This window comes from Coturnix japonica, chromosome 3, assembly GCF_054131305.1.
Source record: "Coturnix japonica strain WE chromosome 3, WE-NBRP24, whole genome shotgun sequence".
Classification (NCBI taxonomy): Eukaryota; Metazoa; Chordata; class Aves; order Galliformes; family Phasianidae; genus Coturnix; species Coturnix japonica.
This window is the reverse complement of record NC_140665.1, coordinates 49,282,592-49,306,626: the sequence shown is the minus strand read 5'-3', so window position 1 is coordinate 49,306,626 and position 24,035 is coordinate 49,282,592. Positions and strand designations below refer to the sequence as shown.

General features: G+C 40.9%; 1 protein-coding gene across 25 annotated transcripts in view; it reads right to left on the bottom strand.

Moving 5' to 3' along the window:
- ARID1B (AT-rich interaction domain 1B) overlaps nt 1-24,035 on the bottom strand; it is a 309,844-nt gene that overhangs the window by 94,142 nt on the left and 191,667 nt on the right. For all 25 annotated transcript variants that reach the window (XM_015858262.3, XM_015858267.3, XM_085541551.1 and 22 more), the window contains one exon: nt 3,699-3,942. In XM_015858262.3, coding sequence (XP_015713748.2) covers nt 3,699-3,942 — 244 coding nt within the window. The remainder of the gene's footprint in view (nt 1-3,698; nt 3,943-24,035) is intronic.

The following is a 24,035-nucleotide window of genomic DNA, read 5'->3' as shown; positions in this document are numbered from 1 at the left end:
AAAAACTGCAGAGCAGTTATGCTTTGCAGAGTGAAAATAAGCTCAACAGTAACCTAAAATATATTGAAAGTGTACGTCAAGATACTGATGTATGTAAAAAAAATACTTATGCACTGTAATTTCTGAAGGTAGCACTTGCTGTTGATTATTAGTATAGCATACTCTTATTTTCTAGACAAATAAAAATTACTGCAGAGGTTTAAAAATAATATAATCTATTAACTCACACAAAATCTGCTCATCCGTCACATGTTAAGCGATCCCTGGCTTATCAGCAATCTTCAGCACAACTCTTAATATTAAAAATGTTTGCTGCTTACACCACAAGGGAGAAAGAGCTGACAAAAGCCTTTGGCCACCGAGATCAAAACTGGGGATGTGAGAGGGGGAGAAAGTGGAGTTTAGTGTATTTACATTTTTGCTTTGTAGGTAAACCGGAATGGTTGGGCAGGAAGCTAAAATAAAAAAATAAAATGAAGTGAAATTAACATCCACTAGGTCTTCTGGCAACAGCGGTGCATTTTGATGATGTGCTGTGTCAGCTTCCACTAATGGTTTAGGGTTGAATCAGGCACGGCTAAAGAGACCTAAAGCAGTACAGGGCATCACATCTTGTTTTTTTGGAAGAACACGAACCCTAATTATGAAGATGGCTACAAAATAAAGAGATCAGGAATTCTGGCAAAGCGGAATAGTGAATCACTTATGAGGACATCAGAATACCATTTTACATCATTAAAAATTGTAAAGGAGTAAGATTTCAGTCCTAAAACAGAAGTGTGTCAGAAAGAGAAGTGTTAACCCTTTCGAGGTAAAACTCTCTCAAAACAAAACAAGCCAAAGTTACTTTTTCTGCTCTTAGAGGTTTATATTCCAGTAATGGAAAAGGAGACAAAAGCCGTATACGCGTGCCACTTACTGCATGAAGTATCTGTCTGGTATTTCAGAGTACAGGAAGGAAATGCCCACTGAGATAGAGATGTGCCAATGCCAGTGTTGCCTGTGCCAGTCCATTCCCATGAAATTCACAACGTGACAGAAAGCAGTACGGCAAGACAGATTTGTAGTGGGCAGCTTAAACAGGCAGTGGAACCGAATCAGCCATTTGGGAGGTTTAATAAGGGGCTGTCTGTTTTCTTGCCCTTTTGATGTTAAATTAGTCGTCAATTTTGTTGCAATGAAGGAGGCATCAGGAAAAGGATGCTGCTCTTCCAGTAAACCCTGGGAAAGCAACACCTTTATTTTAAAGACCTTCCCACCAAGAACCCCCTGCAACATTTTGGCTTTCCCAAGCCATAGCTATCAGCAACACAACAGCTGCTCATTTTACAATGACTTGCTGGAGAGAGAATGATTGAAAGAGCCAATCTATGTCACACGGAGAAGCTGTGGCACAACATTGCAGGAGGTAATAGGAGAGGAATGAGGTCAGAACAAACAAGGGTAGGGTGAGAAGAAAGAGGAAAATAGGAGTGGAACAAAATTATTAAAGGAGAGACGCTAGATTACACAGTGTACATTCAAAAACAGCCACAACCTGACCACTGCAAGCAGCCCAGCGAAATGCAAACAAGCTCTGTATTGCTTTTTGCCAGTGTCCTGTGAATACAGCAGATGAAGAAGCATAAAAAATCCTAGTAATGAAGCACAATGGTGGGAGAGCAGTTAGGTAAATGGGGAGAAACGATGAGCGCAGTGGAGTTCACTTGGCCTGGAAACCCGAGCATCCAGCAGCATCCCACTAGTCACTGGGTTTTAAATAGCAGTTTTACTCATTCTATTTTGTAGCTTGAGAAAAGCAACAGAACTAACGAAGCTGCCTGGTTTTCCTCAGAAGACAACAGTGTCCTAGCTGACAACTGAGAGCTCACCTTTATCAAAACATATAGGGAGGAAGGTTACCCAAGACAGAGGATCAGTGACAGGTAATTTTGATTTAGTGCCGTTCATAAAAATACTTCCTAAGATGTCTTTTGTGTTACTACAACAGACTAGAAAATTTGCATTCAAACTGGTGACACAGTTTCTATGAAGAGCTAACACTTATCATTAGGTCAGCAATAGAAACTAAAATCTGGGCTCAGATGAAGAGAAGTGACTTTGATTCTGACCTTCCAGCCCACACCTCTTCTATTTTTACCCCAAAGAAATTAACTGGTTTGATAAAAGTTATTACAAATCATCCTGCTCACACCCTTTTCTGTCATGGCTACAACAAAGCTATTTTCACCTTCACAATGCTCCTCTTCTACTCAGCAATCAGGCAGCTAAAATATCAATCAATTTATTTGCCCAAATCTGACTGTCCAGAGATAGTCAAAACTGAATCAAGCTGAGAGCATTCCAAGAAATCAGAACCTCAGTTTACAAACTAAGGACAGGAAGGAAGTCAAGATTTCCCGTAAAGCCACCTAAGAGGGTCCTGACTATGAAGAGCAAGGATTGGCTTAGACTGTGGGAGCAGCTACCTTTCCAGCTAGGTGGACTGTTTGACTTCACTTAGTAACAGGGAAGGGTTTCTATACTGCACAGTGGGAGATGCACAACAAATACAAGGTCACCATCCTGCCTGTAATGCAGAGGCTTCTGTCTTGTCTCTTTTCCTGCTGTTCCTGCCCCACCTGAGCACATGCTGCCAGCAAGAGAGACTGGAGGGAAAAAGAAATGACTACAGGGCATGCATGCTGCATCAGGGTTTGACACACTCATTTCAGATGCAACCAGCATGAGTGCACTGAGCTTACTTGCCTTTGCTTATCTAGTTTGACCTCCGTATACAGATAGGCATGTACATTTCCCTGGTTTAACCTCTGTATGGAATACCAAAACACATACTGCTCACTGCATCTTAACTTGCGTTTGGTCTACAGCACATCTAACGATAAAACGTGGCAATTTCTCTTCCTTTTAACTGAGCTTCATACTGATTTGTTGTGCTTTTGTCAGCAACTGATGTCACCTCAGAGTAATGCCAGAACTGTCCAACTACCTGGAGTTTCTCTAGCATTCTGAATGTCAGAAAACAATAAAAGAATTGAGAATCAGAAAGAGAACAAATCCATGTGAAATACCAAATATCCTTTTTGTTTTTCTTGAGTACCTTAGAAAATTTTCACAATTTTCTGAATATACACAGGTGATATCGTACCAACAGTGTCAAAGGAGATTGAGTGGCAAACACCATCATTTAAAGTACTACTGGGGCTGGATTCCTAGTAATGTGTTGATCTTTGCAAATATTAATTAAAATCTCATAAGAAATTTCACACTCATTTCCTAAATTCCACTTTCATAACACAAAGCTGAAAAATCTACGCCGTGTGCTAAGGGTCACAAGTCATCATACAACTCCAAGAGCAAAAGACAACAAAAATACACAGTAAAAACAGAAAAGGGATCCTGTAAATATGTGATAGATAAATGACATGTGAACCAAACACATAAAAATAGTATTAGTTGTCTGAACTGGGCCATGAAAAAGACACTTAACAAAAACACTCGTGGAGTCAAGTTCAGAATTTTGAGAGCTCTGAGGACAGACTTGGAAGCTGAAATGATCCCTTATTTATTTATGCAGTTCTTAAGAGAAGATGACACTAAAAACACAGAATTCTCCTAGAATTATGAACTATCCACCTAGAAGTATTTTTAGTATATAATTATACATCTATTAACTGTATTTGTTAGAACAAGCTTACCTGGAATACTTGCTGGAGAAATGGGACCAGACCTAGACTGGTTGCTTCCAACAGGAGAGCCTACAGGGGAAGGTGATGGGCCCCCGGGGATGCCAGAGAGATGTGGTGAAGCATGAGGGGAGAATGGAGACTGTGCAGGGTTGCTCTGCTCCCCTTGGCTACTTGTAGAGCCTGATGCACTAACAGCTGAGCTCAGTGTTGCTTCAGTTCCAGTCGGCAAATCATCAATGGATCCAGACAAATCCTGAGGAAAAATGGAAGAAGTACATTAGTTGCCAGAACTAATACACAAACCATAAGACATAAAAACTAGCATGGTGACCACGTCTCCTTGTTTACTTACTACAGTAGAAAACTAAGAGGTTTTCTTTAGTGCTGGTTCATGTAGTTAAATGATGTCAGTAAATTAGGATAGTATGCACAATTCTCCATTTAATCTCTAATTCTTATGAGAAAACGAACAAGCAACGGTAACAAATGAATCGGAACCAAATTCCCTCAGCACTGAATTTAACCTTTTCCATCTGGATTATGCTTTCAGAATTAATCCCACAAATTCTACCCGAGCCTATGAAGGCTAATAAAAATGAGTTATCAATTTCACTTCCACACGGTATTTCATGTTTGGGATTGTTCCCATTAGAATCACAGTTTATATACTTCACTCTTTAAACCATCATCAAAATGACAGAAGAAGAGTATAAAATACGCAGCCCTCATAATATTTGCGTTGAGCTCCTTCACTTTGCAGGCGAGGGAAAACAACAACGCCCTGCCCTCACCAGCAACCCACAACCCATCTGCCACCTGAGAGTAAGGAAGGCTGCTTCTGTATTTCCATTCAACACAAGTTTGACCAGCACCCAGTTCAAAGTTTCTCTCCAATTTTATCTGAGTGTACTGCAAAACAGCTGCTCCATTTCACTTAAAACTGTTGTATTTTTCAATGTTTTTGATGAGGAATTTCCTCCACTGGTCAATGCACTTCCGAATTCTAACTACAAGTTGCTGGGCATATCTCATAAAGCTGGTTACACAGACCTTTGGATCTGTGGGAGTAGTTTGGTTTTAAATCACTGTAAAATCAGATGTGAAAAAACAGGAATGCTGTGACGTGTCCTCTAACTTTCAGGAAAGAATGTTAATTCCTAAGCATGACAAGAAGATCGCACGATAAAAGTAGCTGTGCTTCTGTCACTACTTGGCAAGACACAAGCCAAGGAGCACACTGCTATTTCTATTAGTGAATTAAGGCAGAGAGCTATTTCACATATAAAACAAGTCATGAATTGACCTTTGGGGCTTCAAATAATTGGGATGACACAGAGCATGCTACTCTGGTTGACAGTGATTTCATTTGTCTGACTCATGCCAGCATTTCCTCTGGAGACAACGGGGCCAGGCATCTGAGGAACACAAAGACAGCTGAGCTCTGCCTGGGCAAAGAGCTCACTCAAGAAGCAAGGACTAACTGCTGTCTAATTTTCATAACAAAAATAAAGTTATTTTTAGAAATTACAGAACTTGGACAAAAGTCAAAGTGGTGCATTCACAGTAAGAATGCTGCCTGATCTCCATCACAAGAGGCTCACAGCTAGCCTCCCCTAATAGACAGTCAGTCTTCCAAGGCACGGAAATAGTAGGATTAGCACTTCAAGCACCAGTAACATTCATAAAAAGCCACCTAGAATGTTACATGTTATTCCTCCTCATGCATAAAGGTGTACATAAAAACAACTGGCCCAACTTAGCTCTCTACAGGACACCTCACAGCCCCTACTCCCAAATGTGCATTAAACACAACACTCCAGGCACAAATCTCACTACGAGTTAATTTTGCTTTTTCTGACCAGCACAAAATTGTACTTGTATTTCATTAGGCATACGGAAAACAAAGGCTGAAGTTTTCAAACTTAATTTATGTGTGAACTCAGCATTCACCAGAGAACAGTTCCAAGTCCCTATAAATGGAAATTTGATTGTGATGTGATGCTGGCAAATAAACTATTTTCACTGTTTCCTTTTTGAATCTGTTTACTGCAGAAAACGTAAACAAGAAATAACACTGCTTGATACTACACAGAGTGACGCCGGAAGTGTTCGCGGTAGAACTCATCTGACAAACAGGTAAGCAATTACTTCTTTTCCATACATCACACGGTATTCTTTTAAAAGGAACCAAATCTCTGCTGCCATAATGTGGAACGAATGCTGCAGGAAGTGCTGATAAAACAAACGCTGCTGAAAAGCATATAATCAAACTCCAAAAGCCAAATGCAGCAAAAAAGGGCCTATTCAGAACAAATACAAATTCTGTGTAAAAAAAGTAGATAGGCACCCAGCTGATAAAAGATATAGAAAACATATGGCTTTGTGTTTAGAATAACTAAGTTTTCTAAATGGTGTTTGGATTAAAGCTTTCATTTGCTTCGGTAAGCCGCAAAGTACATGAAAAACAAACAAACCAAAATGAGAAAAACCATGAAGCAGTTAGAAGTGTCCGCAATGAAATTATCAGCCAAGCAGAGATCAAGGCACAACTTGACAGTTGCCCCCCAGCACCTTCCTGACACGCTGAGTGTGCGTGTGGAAGAACGTGGGGACAAGAACTAAGTTCATTTTTCCATCAGGTCGCATTATGACTTCTCATTTTGCTAATCTCCTGTGGGGGTGGAGTGACTGACACGTCCCAGGCATTTCCTCAAGTGCATGCCTTCAAGGGATTTCCTTGCAAACCTGACGCAACTCATTCATAAAAGCAGAAAAGAAAGAAGGAAGCTCACAGGACGCCAGCACGGGGCTGTGCCACCCTCCTGCAATGAACACAGGCCCTGTTGTGCTGCATGCACGCGTGCAGCAGGATGTCCTTTTGTGGCTGGGGAGAGCACGTCAACATCCATCCAGCTCCTCTGCCGAGGAGGTTATCATAGCAACGGTATTGATCACATCAACTGTGACAGCTGATAATAAGGTTGCTCCCAGGACCGTACGAAAGGTCTGCTGTCCATTTAAGTGCCTGGGCTATACTATGCAACATTTACTTTGTGTTGCCACGGGGTAAATGAAAATTATCAGCCATTCTGTCCAGGATGGTTTGCAAACCATTATTGTGTACTCTTTACAAACAGGCACTTCATAGGCTTACTTCATCTTTCAAGGTACAAGTACAAACAGGCGAGCAACTGGGGAATTTCCAGCATACAAAGGCTTTAGAAACACCTCTGTTATGCACAAGAGCTAATTGGGAAATTAAAGAGAAGAAGAAAGACTTTATGGGAAGCACCCAGACCAAAAGAGCAGAGGTTGGCTTACTGTTCTCCTATTATCAGTATTTTAATGCTTGTGTTTTTCTTTAGTGTAGCAGAACAGTAATGAAATTGTGCAATTTCCACTTCACAAACTTTTATTTACATAGAAGGCATTGTACACGTACACATCATATGCGTAAATTATACAGATATACCTGCATTTACTTAGCATGTCCATATGTAAAGCTATTAAAAAGCCTGCTAATAAGAGAAATTCACAGTGGTTTAACCATACAGCCTAGTTAACAAAGAAGCTCTGTAACTAATACTCCTCTAGAGGACAATTTAGTCAGCAGGGCACCAACTCTATTCTTCTTTTATAAGTACTATCAGATCTATGATTCCTGTAAAGAACAGAGAGACCTTACTTACTGCATCTCATTCAAACCAAGGCACCTTCAAGCTACAGTGCCTCCATTTATCTTCTTGGAAAGTTGGCAGGTAAGGTAATTGCAGGGATTCTTTTAAGGGGCTGAAGTCCCTGTACCCTAAGGCAAGTCTTAAATTTTCCTCTTTTCAGAGGTTCTATCTAGAAAGCACTAGTTTCTTAGAGTAAAATATAGCAAGTCTGGAATTACCAGAAACCACTTGTTATACAGACCTATTTCTTGTAGAATAATCTTAGTACTTTTGCCTGTTGATATGACTGTATTTTCAAACGTTGACATCGAATCTAAGGAAAAATAGAGGACATATTTTCTACCCCGCTCTGTCACAAACCCTTACCAACATTCTGTATTCTCAGTGTTATGCTCTGTATTAATCAGGACATCCCAACCAGCTTTCAAAGTTCATTTCTAGATAATACTTTGATTAGAAACCATAATGTCCCAGCGCAGGATTTCTCTCTTTCAGATAAGTGCTTTATCTTCCACTATCTTCACTTCTAGCCTCACCTTCCACCCATACACAACCTTTATTCTTGTCCTTGTGACAAGTACAAGAGCTAAAATGAACAGGATCTCATTGTGCTCAGGATTATAATGCGATGCCTTCCTGGTGGTGTGATCTTATCAGCCTGACAAGAGAGCCACTTGCAACAGCACACCAATTTACTCACTGGTAACGCAGCCAGTAAGGAGTAGAAGGAAGTTAACCCAAAGTTACTGACAAGCAGAGCACAAGGAAAACACAGAAAGTTCCATGTAATAATACAATACGGTAACTTACCCAAGAAATAGTCCTAGATTCAATAAACAGCAAAAAGGAGACTACAGTAAGAAGGAACAACACCATGATTTTACACAGCGTGACAGGAAAAGAGCACTCGCTGTGAAGCAAAAAAATGTACACTGCCAACATCTTGTGCAGCTGCTGGTTTTGCTCAAGAGTGTCCCAGCAGCCATAAAACATAAATGAGACTTTACTAAAGGAATCCCCTGCTTGATACCTACAGCTGAAAAATGATGAGAACCTTCTGCGAGGTCAGCGAAACAGAGAAGTGTACAACAGATCCAGCAGACACTGAGCATCACCTCACAAAGTAAGGTCCTATGCTGCTAAATGATAGCTAAATTCACTGACAGGTTGCTATGGTCTGGGGGGGTTCCTACACAGTGTGTACAACCTGGGAACTACCTCAACTTCCTGGGAGGGAGCAGAAGGAAAGCCAAGGTATTCTGCAGATACTACAAGTAAAAACGCACAGCCCCCATGGTCTCAAATAAGCTGAGGATCACGGCCTGCCAACCCTCAGTTTCATAGCAGCACAGATCCCAGCACAGAGCTGTACCAGAGGGCTGCCTGTGGGGTCAGAGCTGCTGCCACCTGGCTCGGATCTCCATGCTGGACTGTTGGGCTGGAGGACAGCACTGCTGACGAGACAGAATCCCGCAGGAAATATCCATCTCCTCAAAACAAATCACCACTTTGAAAGTGAAATTATATATACACAACAACATATTTTACATTTAAGTATGTAAATATACATTCAAGTAGACATCCATTCTGCTATTGTTTTGGGACCGTGGGGGATTGCGAACAATACACTCTGTAACTGAGATTAACTTTGAACAAATGATTTGGCTGACAAACACACACCCGCACACAAAGAAAAATCCCACAATGGCGCTGCTTAAATTTGAAGATATTTGTAAGGCCTCTTTTCATCACAAAGCGGCCTATAATAGCACGTTTCAAGAAGCCTTCCAAAGGACCTGCTGGTCACATTGTCTAGACAACACTGAGCTAACAGCCTCCATTGGGAGAAGGCGCAGGCACTGGGAGTGCCAGGGAAACCCCTTTGTGCCCAGCAGCCCCCGCTGCCTCCTCCCACACTAAGATGCTGCAGACCTCAGCCAGGCACAGCAGTCCTGCTTCACGCACATCCTTAGACACTGGTGCTTACTGAGACATGAGTAAGGAAAGGACCTCACGTGCTTCTTCAGCATCAGTACCTTCTTTCCCAGTTACTGATGTTTGTGGAAAGAGCTCCTATCAGCACCCAATAACTCCCCCGAGAAGTGACACTGGTAAGCCACCTAGGATGCAAAATCTCTCCTAAAAGGCTCAAACAACTGAGAAAAAGTATAAGCAAATAATGCAGTGCCAGAGCTCTGCCTTCTGTCTTCTAAACTGGTGGGATTCTGGAATCACATCGGTATTCAAGAAATTATCCACAAAAAGACAACCTGCAAAACCAGATTCAAGTCACAGCTCACTAATCACTTTGCTAATCACTAAGCAAGTGACTACTTCGGACAGTTCTTTCTTTTCATTTGGATATGAAATTCATCCCCAGTCTTAAAAAAAAAAACAACCCTCGGATTAAAGCTGTACAGAAAACATTGTTTTTAGGAAAAGCATTAAGATTTCAAGAAGTCCATTATTTTTCAAGGAATTAATCCTAGCATAACACCGTGTATATTCAGGACAAAGCTTATGTTTGCATATTTTCAGCTATTTTAAACTATGTTGATAATTTCTCTCAGTTTTTTCAGATGACATATGACTGGTTTATAACCTTGTGGTTCCAGCACATCCAAACCCACACAAATCCATCAAGAACCACACCACTGCGATCTAATCAGATAAATCCATACCTGTCAGACATGAGATTAGAAGTTGCTATGACAGATATAGGTATACTTCTGTGCTTGCACTTGCTCCACTATGGGATCTTACTTGCTAGTCCAGACAAGAGCTCTACAACAGAAACAACTTAGGAGAACTAGAAATTCAAAACTGACTCAGTAGCCTCAAAAAACACATGAAAAAACCAACAGCTCTGCTCCTTGCTGACAGAGCTGAATGCCAGTCGTTACATGGCCTGCAATTCCCCGACAGGTAATGGGAAGGGGAGTCCCGGGTCTCAAGCTGCATCAAGAAATCTCCTAATGGCATAAAAAAGTTGATACTTCACAAACATGGACTCCCGTGCATAAAACAATAAATACTAATGACCCATGTGCTATTAGAGTACACTGACAAAGTCTAGCAAAGACTGTAAACAGGTAAGACACAGAGCTTGTGTGGCAGCAATACTTTTTTATGTCGGAAGTAAACAGTAAATCTCCAGAACAGGAAAACAGTACCATTGCATCTCTCAGGATACAAACTTCACTGTTTACCTCCGAAGCAGAATGCTTAGCACGTAGAATTTCTGGGAATAAAACAGAAAGCCAGGAACCCTTAGGAGCCATTTGTTTCCTCAGTACCGTAGCAAAGAAAAATTCTCCGCCAACAACTCTTGCAGCTACAGCATATAAACTATCAACATTTAAAACAACCAAACCAAAGGAAAACACAACAAACTGCCCCCGAGTCTAGGGAAGAAAAGTTGTATTTGCCCAACAGCAACCAAAGAAAATCTAGTCTTGCTCATACTACTACTCAGTCAGTTTCCTCGCTGTCAATAATAACACAAATGTGAAATCCCTTCCACTAAAGGTAAGTTTTCTCATTTAGAGAGCAATGAAATAAAACAAAAGAACCTCCTTCTGTTGGACCTCTTTGGAATACAGCCATTTTCCAGACAACATGCTACTTCCCTGAGGAGAAGACAGACTGAATCAGCAGCATAAAACAGAAAGGAATAAGATTGAAGGTAAATACACGTTAGTCTAGAACCTTTCAAGCTCTCAAGAGCCAACTATTTTGGAGACCACCATCCTTTTTCATTTCTTCAGGACGCTTAGAATTTGCATGGCCATCAGACAACTCACTGCTGGTCGGTCCAATCTGCTCCTCTTGATGTGTTTCTGACTGCAACAGTCAGTCTACGCTGAATTGAGTGCCACAAAGCCACAAGGAAAACACATCACACCACCTTCTTCCTCTCACATTGCCTACTTTTTTCTGTTTTTGTAACCAATTTTGAAAGAAATCTGACCAAGTATGCAAGAGGAGGAGTATTGAATCACAAGATGGACAAATACAAATTTGGTCAAGAGGGTAAGAGAAGAACAAGACATTCCAAAAAGAATGCATGGGTCAGTAGGTTCGAAAAACACCTACAACTTCAGCAGGAGCAGCAGCAGTATAAACTAGAAATTACTCCTTACTCCCTTTACTGCGTTTATTTCAGCTTCCATACTTGTGGAAACGCAGTACACGTGCAGTCAGAAGCAGGCCTGAGCAACATGTTCAAAAACCTGAGATTTCACGGGTGCAGCTCAAGCAAGAAGCAAACATCTCTTCAGGATACCATAAAATGGAATGTGGTAAAATTCACAATATGTCTGTGATGCAGTATGTCTACACTTGATTGCAGTGCAGAGGTTCTCAACTGGTCTATGAAGAGTAACTCATGTAGGAGAAGCTCTTTAATTATAGCCACACAATCTCACACAGTTCAACATACCTCACTGTTTACTACTACTGTTTCCTACTGAGTTTCAACACATCCATCTTGCAATTAAAAGCTAATGGCTTTCCATATGTGCTTCTCAGATTACCCCATACTGCATTCAGAAGGCATCAGGCAGGCTGCTAACAAAAGTTTTCATCTACAATACTACTTGATTTTGTGCCTGGAGTGGAAAAAACAGAAAAAGTGTTGGACCAACAACCAGTTGCCTTCTCATCACTGGAAACAGATCTTTTCTTCCCACAGTAAACTAGGCAAGTTGATAACTAGTTGTTCTGATAGCCCAAAGCTACACACAGACCACAAGAAAGGGCAAAACCAACCAATGAATCAGTACACCTAAGCTTTCAAAGCTCTCGTTCTACAGTGCTTGTCTTTCATTTGGCATATTAATACCCTCTGAGGCAGGCATGGTTTGATAAAGGAGATGCCCCAGCAGGTTAGCGTGAGAATAAAGACCTACAAAACACAGTTTTTCATTAGCTCAGGGATTGTGCATGCATCATATTGTGCTGCTTCTCTCTCTCCCCCACAAATCTGTGTAACCAAATACCACAATTACATGAGGTGGTAAACAAGTCACAGACACATCTTAAACTTCAAGAACACAGGTGCCTCAATAACTTTCTATCTCTTTCTCCTTAATCACATGCTAAAAGAAAGAGAAAAACGTATATGCCTGGAATAGAGGCATATGTTAGAAATACCTGTTTTGTAAGAGATCAAGTAAGGAGACTTGCCCCAAAGAACAGCACGAACAAAGCCGTATTTAAGAAACCCAGATACGCTGTTATACTGGGGGAGCGAACAGGAACGAGTGCCACAATGTTTGCTGCAATAAATTCAGCTACATTTGCCACTCCAGAATCATGCAGGACTCTCTCATCCTCCTCCCTCTTGGGTTTTCTTTCATTTTTTTGAACCTAGCACGACTCCAGCAGTGCACAGTTCAACATCCAGTAAAGCGCAAACAAACAAGGCTGTGATTATTCTGACTGCTTTGCTTCGCCCACACCCATGTGTACACAAACTGCTTTCTCCTTTCTGAGGTTTATGGGCCATAGCAGCAAAATCAAATGATTATGCTTCAAGAGCTGTTCACTCACCCCTCCTACCTTTTCAATTCCAAGTAACCTGGGAAAAAGATGGGAAATGAAATCCAAGGCAGTAATAAAGCAGAAAATAAACCTTCAGTTCTTTTCTCACACACACTAGCTAGAACTAGATTCACTAATCACCCCAAATTCCAGAGTTCACATCTCCTCACAGTAATTCAGTACTGGCTGGGCACACTATTGTGCAAAATAATTGAGCTGCAAGGGAACATGATATTTTGAGATGATATGGCTTTAACAGACTTGGGTAAAACTTCTGTTTCAGAAACCTCTGTATAAATTTCAAAAGGCTTTTGAAATCTAAGAAAGGTGTCTCGGCCTCAGATTTCTTTTGAAATGGTATCCCGATTACACCAGTAGGAAGGACAGCTTGTCATGCTTCCTTCAATTAAGCTATAAGAAAAAAATCTCAAATGCCAATATCCCCCCCATCCCAACTCCTGTTAAGCATGCTGTCCAAGCAATGGTGTACAAACTTTGTTTTGGGTGTGGAAAGGTTTTTCTTGAGGCTAAGATAACACAATCATCGTCCTGATCTTTGAGTGCATTAAGCTAACCCCTCTCCAGCAGCAGGTTTGTAAATTCCAACAACTGAAGAGAAAAAATGGAAAGTCCCCACAGATGCCTTAAACCATACAGACTGCAGACTACAGAAAAAGCCATATACCAATTACTACAGTTTCTTAATTAGTAGATTACAGAAAGAAAAGACTTCCACAGTGAATTGCAGAAGACAGGTTTTTCTGAGTTTTTGATTGTCTCAGCATGCTGGAAAGTTGCAGCTTGTTCTCCTCATAGGAAATACAGGGGGCCTCAGATCTTCTAGATAAAGCTTCCAATTAGATTGCTCCTCCAGAATTTTTGTTGGCTTGAGGGAGGAGTACTGTAGTTCTAATAAACATGCAATGAAAACACTCCAAGAAAGCAAGAGTAGGATGTGCACTGTATTGCATCAGACACAATGTGGCTGCTGCTCCATGGACTTGCCATGAGTGGATACTGCACGTTACCCAGCCCTTGACCTGTCATGGCAGTTCTCCAACACATCTTCCAGGCTGCAGAACTGCTGTGGTTTCCTCCAGCAAGCACCACTGTAGTACCACAAAGCCCACATCTGGAAGTTACTAGTATGAAATATTTTCAAACAGAGTAACAGAGGACTTCTTCCCATCCGATCTCTATTCTAGCCTCAATGAATTTTGAAGGCGCTCATACACAGGAAATAACATGCCAGCTACTGTGTCAAAGTGGAAATAACAGGCTGCACTGGAAACTCTTCCAAAAGACGGCCCACCAGGGCCTTGTAAGGCAGCGGTCATTTCCCTTCCTCTGTTGGTGTTTCCACTTGGAAACCCCCATGTTGCATACAGTAAACTGCTGAATGACTGTTCTTGTCCACAGCCACATCCGAGTTGTTGCAAGATGAAGGAAGGACAGACTTCATTCAGCCCTGCAAGAACTTCAGGCTGCCGCCCTATCTCTTGCTGATGCTCTAACTTTCAAATCTATTTGAGCACTATAATACAGCTTAGGGAACAGGGCTGAGTGGTCAATGGGGGCACGTGTGTGACAGGAAGTTGGAGAGGGAGCCAAGAACATCATGTGATGGTCTGAGAAGAGTATGGCTCTTAGTTTTTCATGTGCCTTGTGAGTTCCATGCTACTCAGTTGCAGCACTCACTCCAGTCCTCCATTCATGCTCTTCCACATAGTAAAGACTATAGATAGAGGCATCATTTCTACGCTGACGTCATTCTGTAAAAACAAAACACAACACCATCCATCTCATGACTTCCGAGATCTAATTGATGAACTACCAAATGAAGTTTTTCATCTTCTGAGCTATTCACCAGACAGACCACCAGAAATGGGGAAAAAAACCCACATCAGTAATTTGAGATCTCCATAAAGTCCTGAAATAATTCTGAATGGGCTTGTCAGACTGAACGAATGTTCTAAAGGAAAAAAAACCAACAATTTTATGAATTAAGTAAAGAAATAAATAAAGGAAAAAAACAACGTATGAACATTTCAACCATAGTGCCAATCTGTTAGGAGCTGTACCACTGCCAGTTAGTGGGCCTCAGGGCTCCGTAGGATTTCTCAGCACAGTGCCAAACTCCAGCAATATTGTTATGGTTAGAAAGGAATTTCTCACAAGAGCTAACAAAGGCAGAAGGTCATAAATAAACACAGCAGGATTGCCTTGTCAGTTCTCATTATTAGCGCTGTAGGCACTTGCTTTTCTATGGGCTGCTCACAGGTTCATTTAAGTGTAATAGCTCCTCCTCAGAATTTCACATACTCATAAATAATGAAAACATTTCTTAACTCATGAAAGAATAACACAACCAAGTTGGTTTTTATTCTATTACTATTTTTCAGGCACACGGAGGCACAAATGGCTGAGCTTCCTATAGCCACACTGTCCATACACCCATATGCATGCTTCCCAAACTGACTGAAAGCTAAGAGTCAGCCCAGAAGTGCAGCAACCTTCCTCACACTGCCCAGGCATTCGTCTGACTTCAGCCATAATGAACGAGAAGAACTTTCTTACTGTAATAATGGTCACTCGAATTACGTCTGGGCAGGAAATGAGGCTGAGCTCCTAAACTGATCCTGACGTGCATTATAAAACGAGGAAAGCACAGCTGTGTGATCATTACTGCAATTATAAAATGACATTTAGTGTTAACTTTCTTTTGTTGCTCAATTTTAAAGCAGAGAGAGGACAGCATCCATAATTCTAGGGTTATGAACATGCAAAGAGGGAAGCTAAAAGTTCTTAATGTTTCAAACGCTAGTCCTTCGTCTCCTGTCAGAAGGCAACAAAGAACCAGGTGAAAGCATCTTAACTCTTCCATATACATACATACATACCTGTCTGTATATATACACACTTACAAGGCTGAACAGAAAGATGTGTGTAAAAACTAGATATAATTTAAATAAATTAATGCTGTAATGTAATGCATACTGATTTTAAGATGCATACTTAGAGCTTCTCAGAATATTATGTTAAATGTGGATGTCCGCAGTGCTGTCTTGAGAATATTTATTTTCTATTTATTATACTGGGATATAATTCTGAAGACTTGAAGAAAGCCTAAAAGTTCACAGCTTTGGAAATAGCACCATTACGTAAAATAACAGGCTGTATGCACTGCCTGTCTGCTCAAGGGTTACAGAGCAGGTAGCTTGGGATACCCAACAACAGGCAGAGCTCCACTCGGTCACAGTCCCTTCCAGCACAGGAAGTGCTAGAGGTCATAATTACCCACCTGCTGGGGAAACCAGAGCACTGCTTCCTCTGTGCATAGCACCAAACGCTAACATGTGCTTCATCTTCCCTGGACATAATGAAACAGGCACAACTATCGTACCAGCAGGCTAAAATTTGACCAACGTGACTGATACTACCACCTGTGCTATCTCAAATCCTCACCTTTCAAAACAAATTGCACGACTGACAAGATAAAGGCTTGATGCTCCGTACACTTTCTGAGAGGAGCTGAGGAAAATAATTTTCCTTCCAGCTTGCTTCCTGCCCCACTGTCTCCTATCAAAGGAAGCTGGGCTGTTAGTACCAATGTGTTACAACGGAAAAGCCGCGTTCAAAGAACTGCTCCTCTCAGCTGTGCGGCCGTTCATTACACACCATTCATCATCATAAACATCAAAAGCCAGAGCAGCTCCTGCAAGTGGAAATTCTCCATATTTACTTTCACAGCCTGCCGGCAGGCCGCCCTCCTCCCACCAGCACTCCAAGCAGCTCCGCACTCCCCCAGCAGTCACTCCGGCCCACCCGAGCGGGGCAGGCCTTGCCCTCCCACACGCTGCGGTGCGAGGAGCTATTTTCCAGATTGCTTACCCTTTAAAGCTGGCTTCCACCAGACACAATACCGGAGGTGTTACAACAGCAGATTTCTTTCTGCACACCGGCAATTGTGTACTCTCAGCTCTAGTCTGCTGGAGAGAAGAGAGCTGCTGGAAGTGAAAGAAGCTGGAATAAAAGATAATTGATTCCAGCTGGTTATTTCTTAGCCTCCCTCTATCACCAGACAAGGTGCTGCCAGAGCACAGGATGCGCTGTAATCCTTTCTGCAAGCATGGAAACAGAGATGCTCTTTCATTCCCAGACCCTTCTCTTCAAAGGCTCCCCAGAATCCTGCCCCAAGCCCTCCAGCACTGCCCTGCTCCCAGGGCACAGCTCCCCAAGGCAGCTCTTGCATGACTGTGCCCATAGCACCGCTGGTTGCAGGCCTGGCCTAGCTGGGGCTTGAACCCACAGTCTCCTAGTCACTCAGATTTTCTCTTTGCCTTCTTAATGATTAGCCATAACTACAAGAACCCTCCACATAACAAAAGATGAATGTGTAATCTAAGGGGAAAAAAAGCTCATAATATTCAAAGGCACTAGCCTTAACGAGGAGCCCTTGCTGAGAGTACAGCCCTGCTGTGAAGGCACATGGCAGGAATGCGTGGCCAGGATTGGCACGGCCACAGCTGAGCCCTGCATCTCTCTGTCTTGCAGGTCTCAAGCATGTGCCTCTCAGGGCTGGGTGGGATACCCTAATGAAACAGCACCTACATTTTTTCCTTGATTTTTTCCTCATTAATATTTTAAAGCATTTACCTGTCAGTCACGCTGCAAGTCATTCATCTCCTCTGATCAAGACGTGTTTACGTCTCTAGAAATCAGTCTGCCACTGATTTCAACACAAGAGCTAGGTTTTGGTCCACTAACTCAGATGCGCGGTAGTGCTAATTCTTTCCTGCCTCATACATTATTCCAGAAGGGAAGAACCCCATACACAAGAAGTATGGGAGTGGCTTCAGCCTCCCAAGTCCAGAGCATAAGCGCAGGATCTCTCTCCACCCGGTAATTGCAGGCACACAGGGACCACTTTCTAATCAGCAGAGGGAAATTTCCCCTCTGCAGGAGCTATTGAAGGCAGGAACCCAGTGCGGGCTCTGAATCATCCTGCACAGCAGCTCATGGCTGCAGAGAGAGCACTTTGAAGTCAGTGAAAAGAACTTCAGGTCTTACAGATTAATCTTCTTTTTATTCCTTTCTTTTCCCTTTTTTTCTTCTTATTTTTTTTTTTCTATCTCTGGTACAAACTGGTTTGTTCTTCAGTGTTTGTGGTCACATTTCAGTAGTGTGACACTCAGAGCTTTTTGACACTTTTAGTATTTTATGCTTGTTTTACTTTTAAGTTTACCATGCTTTGAATTTTGCTGGTAGAAAAAAATACAACACATTTCAAGGGCTACAGATTTATAAATGAAATCATTAAATACTTCCTCGTGTTAAATGTTATATTTCATTGCCGTATACGCTCTACTGGGGAGTTTTTTCTCTGGACACAGAAAATATTTATTACGTACACTCTGGAAAAGGTCGTTTTAAATTCCTGTTGAGTTTAAGAGTGAAAAAATTATGCAAAGAACAATTGAGAAAGTGAAAAAGGAGCAGAGGTATATTTCTTACAAAAATTATGGAGGTATTTTCTTGTTACCAAATATCATTTGTTGTTTTTCCAAAGAAAACGGCAAGGACAGACTAAAAAGGTGAACCAGCCACTCTAAGAAATTATGAATGTGCCAAAAGATCACAAACAGCACATTAGTGTCACAGCGTGGGCTCCTGTTGACTACTCAGGAATTTAATTCTACTTTTTAAAGGGCAGAAAGAGGAGAGAAGCTGAGGTCTGTTTCACCTACCTTAATTTTTTAAGCTAGAAAAAAGACAAAAACCACCAACAAAAAAACCCTGAGCTGTATCCATGATCTGTATTGGTTTGTATCTGACCACTCCAGCTGTCCCTGACACTTGACCTGCTTCAGAAAAGCAAGAAGTCCAATTTAAGTCGACGGTCCTGCGGGGAGGTAATGGTTTGACCCTTGGTCCCTCCACCACAACCATTCCAATTCTCTAATGATTTTCCTGCAGGGTTCATTTACCAGTTCTGGGTCAAAGACCAGTGCATCCATGAAGACAAGGGGCAGCACAAGCACTGCATGATGGATTTGAGAATAAGTGCATCGTAAAGGAAACCTCCATCAATTAGGGGTGGCCTTTGAATTCAAAACAAAAGGAAGCAAAGTGCAAATCATAATGTCCACCCTGCTCACTTCAGCAGCACACAGATACAAACGTTAGAGATTTATTTTAGCCTAGGTGCAGAACCAGCAATCATCCCCGAACAAACAATCCCAGCTCATTCTCAGACGATATGGCCTTTCTATCACTTTTAGCAACTGGGAAGTGGAAAGGATTCACTACTTGATTGCTAACAAGCTTTTGCTGTATCTTAGAACTTCAATAATGCACACCTGGTGAATCTAGCTGGAAATATTAAGACTTGACATACTAAAAAGTAAAAGACCACCCAGATGTCATTCCATTTTTACTGTTTTGAATCTGTGCCCTAATTTACCTTTATAGGAAAGAACAAAATTATCACTTACAAGTACTGCTGCTTTATCCATCCATTTCCTGGCAGACATTAAAACAGACACACATTACAAATATTTTTTTGCAGTGGTCCTCAACAGTGAAATTCACAATGTGTGGTTTATTTTTCTTTTCTTTTTTTTAATATAAGAAATGCATGAGGAAGTAGATTTAGCAGTACAAGAGGAGATGCAATAAAGGCACAGAAATATGAACAACGAAGAATATCAAAGATAGTGTGTGTTTGTTCCTAATGAAAGATGGGAGAAACAAAGAGAATTATGCCCCTTCCTACCACCAAACATGCAAGCTAAAAATAAATAAAAAATAAATAAAGTGACTCTTATGAAGATCTTCACTGCCCAAAAGCCTTCATGAAGCAATCGGGCAATGCTACAGTGAACAGCCTGGTTGATCCCAATCTTTAGAGGTAGTAAATCTAGTAAATGCAGATTGCATGTAACAACAAGAAAGGGTAGCTGTAGCTGCACATGCAACTCTTTCAGTGTTACAGTTATAAGAACAAAACATAAAGACATAGAAGAAATTCCATAGTGACAAGATGCCTTCTTTTTTTATACCTGTCTTTTACACACTTACATTTTCCCTCCCTGACCATTTAAAAAACTGGAAATACAGTTTATCCGGTGTTTGATATTAAGTGTTTGTTAACTGTAATTCTTGCTAAGACTTTTCAAACGGAATGATGATTGAGATCCTGTAGGAAACCTTTGACATTCCAAGAAGCCCCCCCAAAAAAAGAACTTATCCATAGTTTCAGCATCAGTAGCTGAAAATCTGAAAACTTATTCTTAAACGTTCTCCTTGTGCACAAGTATTACTTCCTGTTATCTTCTAGAACATGAAGCTTATAAATTTGTGACTAAAAGAGAGAGAGACAAAAAAAATCCAACCCAACACCTTTCTAATATGCTTCTTTTTTTTTCTAGACATAGTCTCAGGGAGAAAGAAAGAAAGAAAGAAAGAACAGTAAGAGCAAATTCAGACTGGGAGCAGAGAGATAATGAAAACAATGCAACATCCCAACTTTCCAAAGCACCTCCTATTCACATATAAATACCTTAGAAGTTACATAAAATGCCCTGAACCCGCCCAGCAGGCTCACTGACCTTGAATCTCATGAATTATCTCCTTAATCATTTACCATTTTCACTCCTGTTTTGGCAAAACAGAGGAATGGGCAACAAACACTGGAATCTAATTGAATGGGTTTTGTATATGTGACTGGGCTGGCTGAGAATAAGGCCTTGCTGCCAACCGTTCCATATGTGACAGGAAACCTTCTGTTAATAAAAGCCATATTGATGTACTCGTTAGCGATTTGAACACGGTGATTGAATTTAAACCAGGTAACCACACATTTTGCTCTATCAACCCACTTTCTCCACCCCTGCACTGTTTAAAAGCAGTTGCAATAGTTTTACACCACCACTCCTCCCATAACAACCCCTTCACGTTATAGGAGCTTGGGGAGCCTAGCATTTGAGCAACTCATTTGAAGTGCTCTTAACCACTTCTCTGAAAGAACAAAGCAGCTTTATAACTCTTCTCTATAAAAACAGAAGGCACTCATCTGATGCCTTCTCTTATTTTCAGTCCAACAGTAAGTGACACTGGCTCACTACAACCTCCACAGCCCATCCAACACTGATCTCACAGGAATCAAGCACATTATTGTTTGTTTTTATTTCTAAATTAACAAAAATGGATAAATCACCTCCCTAAACCACTCAAGCCCTGGTGCGTAACAATATACAATACAAGGGTCTGCAGGCCCTTAAGCCAAGCAATTGCAGCTTACAATCAGGATACAACCTGTACTCAGAAACACCCATACTATCATTTCTGCTCTTACGTTTGGCTTTGTGTTTTTTCTTGGGGGCTGGTAACATTTTGCTTTTGTAGTCGCATGCAAAGAATGGCACGCTACAAGCATTATCGGAAAGAAATGACCTAATTTGTTTTTACTGGAATTAAATTACTCTGTGTGCACCTTGTTTATCTCACGCAGACAACAATTTACTATAGCCATTTATTTAAACAAATTGTGCACCTGATGAACCATATTGTTGAGCCCACACAACAGAGAAACCACAGACACTGCCCGCATACAAGTCCCCCTTGGTTCTTCAGTCGAGGTGGGAAGAGAATAGAAAATTGTTTCCTTTTTCTCCACTCCAGGTCTGAAGCCATGCAGCCATCATACATGTTACAACAAGCTTGTATAGCACTTGGGCATCTTCTCTGCGGATTGACAGCTTGTCTGTGGAGATGTGAACTTATCATGGCTCTCCTTCGTGTAGACATCCGGACAAACAGTTGGCAGCAAGGTTTCTTCTGCACTAATTACATTCTTTTCCAAAAGTTCACCCTGCCTGGGTGTCCAGGTAATTGCAATTAAGGCAGGAATCTGGTAATTAGAAATTCAAGCGCCCTGCCAAGAACAATACACTTCCTTTTAACATGCTGCCCAAAGAACTAATTCACTTGGAAAGAACAGAAACTGATGTGAAGTGGCAGAATAGATGTTGATTAAGCAACAACCACAGAAATAAATTCCCTTCCCCCTAAAATCAAATTCATTACATCTCATTTAGACTACTAGAAAGTGTTTTATTACCAATGAAACATTTAAAATAAATGAGAACTCAGAATTTCAGACCTCCAAACAACAGCATTTTCTGTTCACCAGAGGCTGTCTGGTGAGAATTGCAGGAACATTTTTCCAAGCTGCAAATACAGCGTGTTCAAATTCCCCTTCAATCCCCCACCAACATACCAACTTTGTACCATGACTCAGCAACTACTTCTGAGAAACGTTATTCACTACATACCAAACCACTGAGTAACCTCTGAAGTATGTTTAACTCAGGCAAATAGTAATTTTTCACTCTCTCTGTATATCGGTTCCTAAAGTATAACATATCTGGCCCAAACCTTGGATTTGGTGTTTTACACTGTATACTGGTTTTGTCTTTCTGCAAACTCAAAAGCCCTTTTCCATTGCAGGTATGGAAATCCTTCTGTTTTCACTTATATACGTTTCACAGCATTACATTAACAAAACCATAAATTCTAGTATAATGTCAGACTAACATTTGGTTGGCTTTGGTTAGTAATGAGAAGAGGCAAACATCGGCTTCCAATCTCCAGTAGAATTCAAGTTCACTTTAACAAGAAATTAAGAATGGAGAAACAGCTGGACACTGACATGAGAAAGTTCTATTGTGCTTAAAAATCTCAACATTCACATTATACGCTTTATACGCTTTAAAATATGTAGAAAAACCTACTCTACTGAAATTACTTTGATTACACTTTGTAGTCTATGCTATGTGGTAAACATGGTTGGAACTATACGAAAGGATCAACAGAACCATGTAGGAGAAGGGGTCCAGAATGCAGTGCTCCTGTTCTGCAAACCAAGGATCTGGAATTGTGAGTCTGGCTTTCGACACAGCACTGTCCATTTTAATATAGCTAAATAATTTCCAATTCAAAATAGGACGGATCTGAGCCAAAGCTTTTTGGAATTATTAAAGGAAAAAAAAAAAAAAAAAGAAGGAAAAAAAAAAAAAAGGGTGGGTGAGGAATTCCCCCTCTCTTGAAAGAAAAACCTACACAAAGTCCATGTTCATTAGATGACTCACAGAAAGTGCTCTCTCCAGTTCTGTACCCAGTGGTTCCTACATAACTTCTTCCGGATGGCACTGCTACCTCTTCTAATTAGCTACCTAGGCATAATCAAAGCAGTTCCAGCTTCCTTGTCCTGCATTTCACTCACTAGAGGCTTGAATAAACTCCCACAACTGGGATTGATCTAGGGATCAAAAACAAATGCAAGTATAACTCACATAATTCGGAATGCACTTCACAAATGGAGCCTACAGCCGTGCCATAAAATGTATATAGAGCCCTGATGGAAAACGATGAAAAGGAAAAGATGCTTTGAAATTCTCAAGACTTGCTGTTGGTTTGCTTTTATAAAGTATTATAAGATCAGCCCTGCTCCCTCCCCATTCCTCCAATGTTTTTAAGCCTAAAAAATTACTCTGTTCTCTCATGACCTCTGTTTCTTATTGCCTTAGTGAGTTCTGAAGATTCCTCAGATCATACCCAGACATAACTACTAAAGGAACAAGCTGAGATCATCAAAACCTTATGACTGAAACACTGAAAACAAAATAAAATGTACAGCTTTCACCGCCCACCCCAGAAGTATATCTAGTGCACAGTAAGAAAAGCCTACAGTAAGAAATTATCTCCCATGTACCGCAGCAAAGCCCTGGGAACTAATAACACAAGAAATAAAACCACTGTTTTGATTGATAGAACTGTTAAAAGTTTCTTATTGCTTACTTCCAACGTCAGTCAAACATGTTTCATCTTCTATCAGAAACGAAGTTATTTTTGCCATGGAATCTGAATTATAGATACTTAAATGTAGAGAAATAACACTATGCAAGGCAACAACATAGGACTAACGTTTTCCAGTTGACCTAATAATGTACTGCAAAAACAACAAAGACTATTATGAACTAACATCATGTTCTTTCCTATAATTAATTTCAGCTCATCACAAGCAAGGTGTTTAGTTCAAGTATTCTTTGTTTCTAGTTTAACT